The 6,000-nt window shown below is 34.0% G+C and overlaps 1 protein-coding gene across 4 annotated transcripts in view; it reads right to left on the bottom strand.

Annotated features, from left to right (window-relative positions):
- Nucleotides 1-1,807: 1,807 nt before the first annotated feature.
- Nucleotides 1,808-6,000, bottom strand: part of LOC306862126 (delta-sarcoglycan-like) — a 310,739-nt gene continuing 306,546 nt past the window's right edge. For all 4 annotated transcript variants that reach the window (XM_079404770.1, XM_079404772.1, XM_079404769.1 and 1 more), the window contains one exon: nt 1,808-3,565. In XM_079404770.1, coding sequence (XP_079260896.1) covers nt 3,392-3,565 — 174 coding nt within the window. In that variant the 3' untranslated portion in view covers nt 1,808-3,391. The remainder of the gene's footprint in view (nt 3,566-6,000) is intronic.

Raw genomic sequence — 6,000 nt, 5'->3', positions numbered from 1 at the left:
GGTATAGTAAATTTAATATAGACAGCTGACATATTTATTTGCATCAATAGAGTTCTCTCTACAACCAAGTATGTTTTGCATAGAATATGTGAGGATTTCCATCACTGTTACCTCCAAAAAAAAAAAAAAAAAAAGTTTAATGTCACTGAATTTGTGGTCACCAAAAGTCTGAAAGACCAAAAAAAGGATAAAATGCTGCACAAAACTTAAGACAAAAAATAAAATAAATAAAATGAAAAATAAACAGAATTAAATACCTTGGGTTTAGGCTGGGGCTCATAACATTACAAAACTAAATGCCTTGGGTTTAGGCTGCATGGGGCTCCTTTATTATATACACTAAGCCCAAGGCATTTAGTTCTGTAGTGTTAGCTGTTTATGTAATCCAATATCACATTTTATTTACACATATGTATACGTGTTGGAGACTACTCTGTCACACACTGAAAGCTAGGTTACGCTGAGGTGTAGTTTTTATTATCAAAAAATATGAAACATTTTGTGCTCCTCATACAAAATCGTACATACACATTGTTCAGAAGTAATGTCTGTGTTAAGCAACATTTGGGAGAAGAGAGAAAACTAAATGCTATATGGGTAGTTGACGTATCAATGTGTCCTATGGTGTGATTGAAGATAAACCTCTCTCATGCTATTTGTAGCATGAAGATACATGAAGATACATTTTTCTCATTTTATTTGTATGTTAAGTTTTTTTTTTCCTACAATTTTGCTGTCACACCATAGGACACAGTCTAACTTTTATTTGTCCACTACTCACACACACACACACACACACACACACACACATATATATATATATATATATATATATATATATATATATTTTTTTTTTTTTTTTTTATTTTTTTAATTTTTTCTGAACACATAAATGGCTGTAGATAAAACCATTAGTTAGCACAAAAATTAATCAAACATGATATGAGCACATCAAACAACATACGTATCTGTCCTAAAGTCCTGCTTTTAGTTGAGTCATTCAATAAAGGGAAAAACTAAAAAATGTTTTTGCTATTACCTCAAAAAATAAAAATAATCAACACTGGGCTGTCTTGTATGTCATTGGCTTGTTTTAGTATCATGCAAGAGTTCATTACAATAGAAAACACACACACACACACACACACACACACACACACACACACACAAAGTTTCAAATACTCCTGAAAAATCAAAAGAGAATGAATATGATTAAGCCCTTCTGTGATGCTGCGTTGTTCCTTACAGAGTTCCCAGTGTTCCTGTCTCCTTTCACTACATATAGTATTTAGTATGTTAATAGGATGTCAACAGTTGCTAGGGGCTTCAACTTTAAAACAATGTTCACAGATGTCACTCCTCATTGCTTCAAATTTTGTGGTCAAGTGGCAATGCTTTACATTGAGAATTATATATATATATATATATATATATATATTTTTTTTTTTTTCCCACTATCATATTTCAGAGAAATATTACCAATTGGAGTGTAAGGTGTAATTACACAGGAGACAAGATTCAGTGTTTCATGAGATGTACATTTAAAAAAAAAAAGAAGTTCCATTAGCATATGCAATCTGGCATACAATGTATATGTATACTATTGTTAAAAAGTTTGGGGAGGTTTACTTCAGCAGTAATAATATTTAAGCAATAAATGACTCAATACAAGAATTATTAAAATAGTTAATAATAATTAGGCAAGGATGCATTATTGATCAAAGGGACAGTAAAGATTAATAAAAAAAAATTTATATTACAAATGATTTCTATTTTAAATAAATGTTTTTTTTTTTTGTTTTTTTTTACATTTTATTCATCTCAGATTACTGGGGAGTGGGGTGTCATGTTTCCACAAATATAATATATAAGCAACACAACTGTATCAACATTGATAATAATAAGAAATGTTTCTTGATTTATAAAGGGTAATGTGACAGTGAAGACTGCAGTGATAGCTGTTGAAAGTTCAACTTTGCCATCACTGCAATAATCACATTTTAATGTATAATTTAATAGTTATTTTAAATTGTAATAATATTTCCTTATCTTCCTTTACTGTATTTTTGATCATATAAATGCAGCCTTGCTGAGAGTTCTTTCAAAAACATTAGAAAATCTTACAGACCTCAAATTTTGAACAGTAGTGCATATATGTGTAAAAACAATCTTGGTGTCACACCCATGAAGTTTCTGTGTGTGTTTTGCTCCCCATGTGCTCCCCGAGACCTAGTTTCTCTCCCTCTCGTTGAGTGTCTCATTTGATTCACCTGTGTCCTTGTTTAGTTTTGCATTTAAAATTGTTCTCTGTTCCTTGTTTCATTTGTCCGGTGTCGTCAGTAATACGTGCTACGTGTGTGTCTCCTGTCTACCCTGTGTGTATAAGTAAAGACTGTTTCTCATTACTCTCCATCGTTTCCGCGTTTTTAGCCTCTTCCTAGAAGCACTGTGACACTTGGGAACTGGGAAGTATGAACGTTCATTTCCTTTGCTTTGGATGTCTCTGGTTTGTTTAGCACATTTTAGTGTTCAATTGTACAATGAGAATGAAATTCAGACTTACAAACAAAACATTCACACATCAAGTGTTTCTCCCAATTTCAACTACTTTTTCACTGTGTGCCAAGCCAATAAAACAACTTTGAAACAAATTCTGAAATTTTCTCTCCTCTTGAAACAAAATCTGAATAATTCTTATCTTTTCCAAATTAAAGCAGAAATCGGCACATAATGTGAGTTTGGGGTCACTGGTTTTTCAACATGTTTTATGCAATTAAGCTGCATAAAAATGTTGTTAATTTGTGGGAGCAAAAGTCAAGTAACTTAAATGCAAGTGTCCTTGACTAAATTAAAGTGAGTGGGGTGTGCTTCTTGCCACAAGTGCATTGAATTAAGGCACAGGCGCTGTTCTTCTTTTTGAACAGAGTGGGTGTATGGGTGTAAGCACAGTTTGGGTATAGGTGATCACCGTCATGGGAGGCATCCCAGATGGAGGACTGTAGATGTAGAACTTGAGTAATAACACACAATTTGATGTTACAAATAGACCTCAAAACAGAAGAGAATTGTCATTTATGTGGCGTACACAAGATAAAGCACCCATGGTACTTTCCTCAGCAAAAAAAAAAAATTGATTCTGATTGAAAAAGGGACTGATAGTTAAAAGCAATGTATGCATCTGTGCAATGATGACTGTCATGATGTGTCAAATGGTTTTATGGTGATCACCTAGAAAGTTTCTTGTTCAAACATTGTTTTACAAAGTATTTTCATGAATCTCGAGGAAGTCCTTTTCGGTTCTTGTCAATATTGGATTCTTCAAGAGAGGAACAAGTCCTCTGTATGTACAAGTGTGTTGTAATTGTGTGTGTGGAAGGGATTTTGTGAGTATCTAGAGGCATAAGTTGCTGCTGATCTGGCAAGTGGAGCCAGTTCCTGCTTGTGATAAGAAGAGTTTTCCATTGGGACAGACACACACCTCAAAGACAGTCTGTCTAGTTCCAGAGGGAGAGGCTTTTCCCTCCGGCAGACGTAGGAGCTTGATTTTCCTGGCATCCAAGCTGATCTTAAGAGAGAAGGGAGAAGGGTTTCAAATTTAATTATTTCATATCATAGTTACATTATATAAACATTCCTTCAATTAGTTTATGCCACTTTCCATGAAAATACACAATATTTTTTATAAATATATTTTTTGCATTCTTATTTCATTCAGTCTTTCATTCATTTTCAACCATGTTACTAAAATATGGGACACGTCTAAAAGTGTGAGTGTCATTTCTATAAACATTTACTTCAGCATCAAAATTAAATAATAGTTTGGGACCTTAAAAATAAATAAATAATATTTTTATATATACAGAATATACATATTTATTATCATTATTTCTTTCCCCAGTAAATTAAAGAAAAAAAAGAGGGAGGAAAAACTGTGTAAACAAACCATTATACGGTTTATGAGAATGATTTTTAGTAGTAAAGTAGTAATGTTTTTAGTAGTAATACAATTAATTAAACTAATTAGTAATACAAATATATAGTGTAGTAATAAAATTAGCTAATAATTAAAAATATTTTACTGCAATGATGTAAATAGCAATTCAAAAGATTTTCACAATTACGTTGACATGATTTTAAGACATTGGCACCTGACTGTATTGCTAGATACAGCAGAGAAGGTCAAGACCTCTGAGGTTGACAGGCCAAAAGCACTACTTAAAACTAGCTACATTTCATGCGCTATTAATTTTGTTACATAATATATAATGAAATGTTTCTCTTGACAAATAAAGACATGGGATTTGTAAAGTGATTTAATTTGAAAGTGCCTTATACAGTGGCAAAGTTATTATTTCCAGGTTTATTCTCCTCTTTTACCATCTTGAACTCTCAAACTGTAGTTCCAAAAAGACCAGAATTGTCATTTCATTGAACAAAATATCCCATCTCACAAAGTGTTCATCCACAGTCAAGTCCTCTAACCTCTTACATCCAACCAATCATGGCAGTTTCAGTGACATAAGCACTCCAGTAAGTCTCGATTAGACATACTTTTAGCCCTTTCCCCGAGCTGAACCGGTCTCATTTCTCACTTTCTATTTTTCATGGGACCCTTGAGAAAGCATGTATTACCAAGGCTGGGAGAGGAGCTAGTCAAGATATAAAAAGGTAATTACTAGGAGTCATTACTGACAGCCTCAAGGAAGCATTCCTGTCAAATGACCTGAAACACTTTTTAAGCAGGGGTCTCAGCTGACTTCCCCAGACATCTGCTACCGAGCAAATATGAGTGAGGGAGGGCTTTTTTTTTCCCTCTGAGGCTGAGACTGATGTGGAAACCTCTAGTCTAAATGAGCAGGAACTGTCAAGGGGGCACTCAAGCCGGTGGAGGTGTCCGTTTCTCCTGGTAAAAAAGGAGTGACAAATGAAAATGCTGGAGTGGAATATGCGACAGATGGGAGAAAGTCAAGAAAGCATAACCTGATTCTACGAGAGCTGATTCAAGCCTGGTCCTTTGTCCTCATTGAGGCTCGTTTCAGCCTGCAAGTCAAATGGTAAAACCCTGGGGAGTAGCAGTTATTATAAATGGGGACATGTCCCCCATCACTGTTTTAGAAATTTCTGCATTGGTTCCAATACTTTTTGCAAGAAAGCAGGGATAATTGTAACACTTTGGTAATTTCTTTAAAATATTTTTCTACCGAAGCTTTGAAATTCATGACTTTAATTTGTCAGCAGATATTAGCTGAGCTAATTAAATTTGTTAACTTAAGTTGAACACAATTAAAATAGAATTACACAAAGCACTGATATTTGGAATATATATCTCATATTAGTTTCATTCATTTAAAAAAATAACGATCATTTAACAGATCATTTGTGACCCTGGAACATAAAACCAGTCATAAGGGTCAATTTTTCAAAACTGAGATTTCGGGCATATTTCAAACGGCTTTTTGCGTCCTTGAAGGGCACTTCGGGAAGGGGACGCCATTTGTAGGGACGCTCCAAACGAAAGTGAACAACTGAATCCCTTTATGATGGGCACTTCCAGAAGTCCGTTAGCGACGGGAACATGTGATGGTCACTTCACGGAAGTGATTTCCGTTTGTAATCTTCTGTTAGGAGATCTTGCGATGCATTTTAAAGCAAAGTTGGGGTTGATTTTGACTTTACATACAAACGTAAGTAGAATAAGCCAATTAAATTTGTCTTTATTTTCATATAATACAAAATATTTTCATCAGTGAAAGAAATATTATTTTAGACTGCATTGTAAGCATTTTTAATTTGAAAACGTTTAATAGTAAAAAAGACAATTAAACAGTATTTGAATAAAATAATAACAATAAGAAGAAATATTTATTTGCAACAACTGTTGGAGTGCTGAATGCTGCACGCACGTGCAGCGTTGTCAAGGTAACATTTTGTCCGTCATTCCCTTCGCCAAGGGAGTTCCAAAAGTTTATACGAGACCGTAATGCCTTACACCCTTTAAAA

This window comes from Barbus barbus (genome assembly GCF_936440315.1).
Source record: "Barbus barbus genome assembly, chromosome: 43".
Taxonomy (NCBI): domain Eukaryota; kingdom Metazoa; phylum Chordata; class Actinopteri; order Cypriniformes; family Cyprinidae; genus Barbus; species Barbus barbus.
This window is presented reverse-complemented; position numbering and strand designations above follow the sequence as displayed.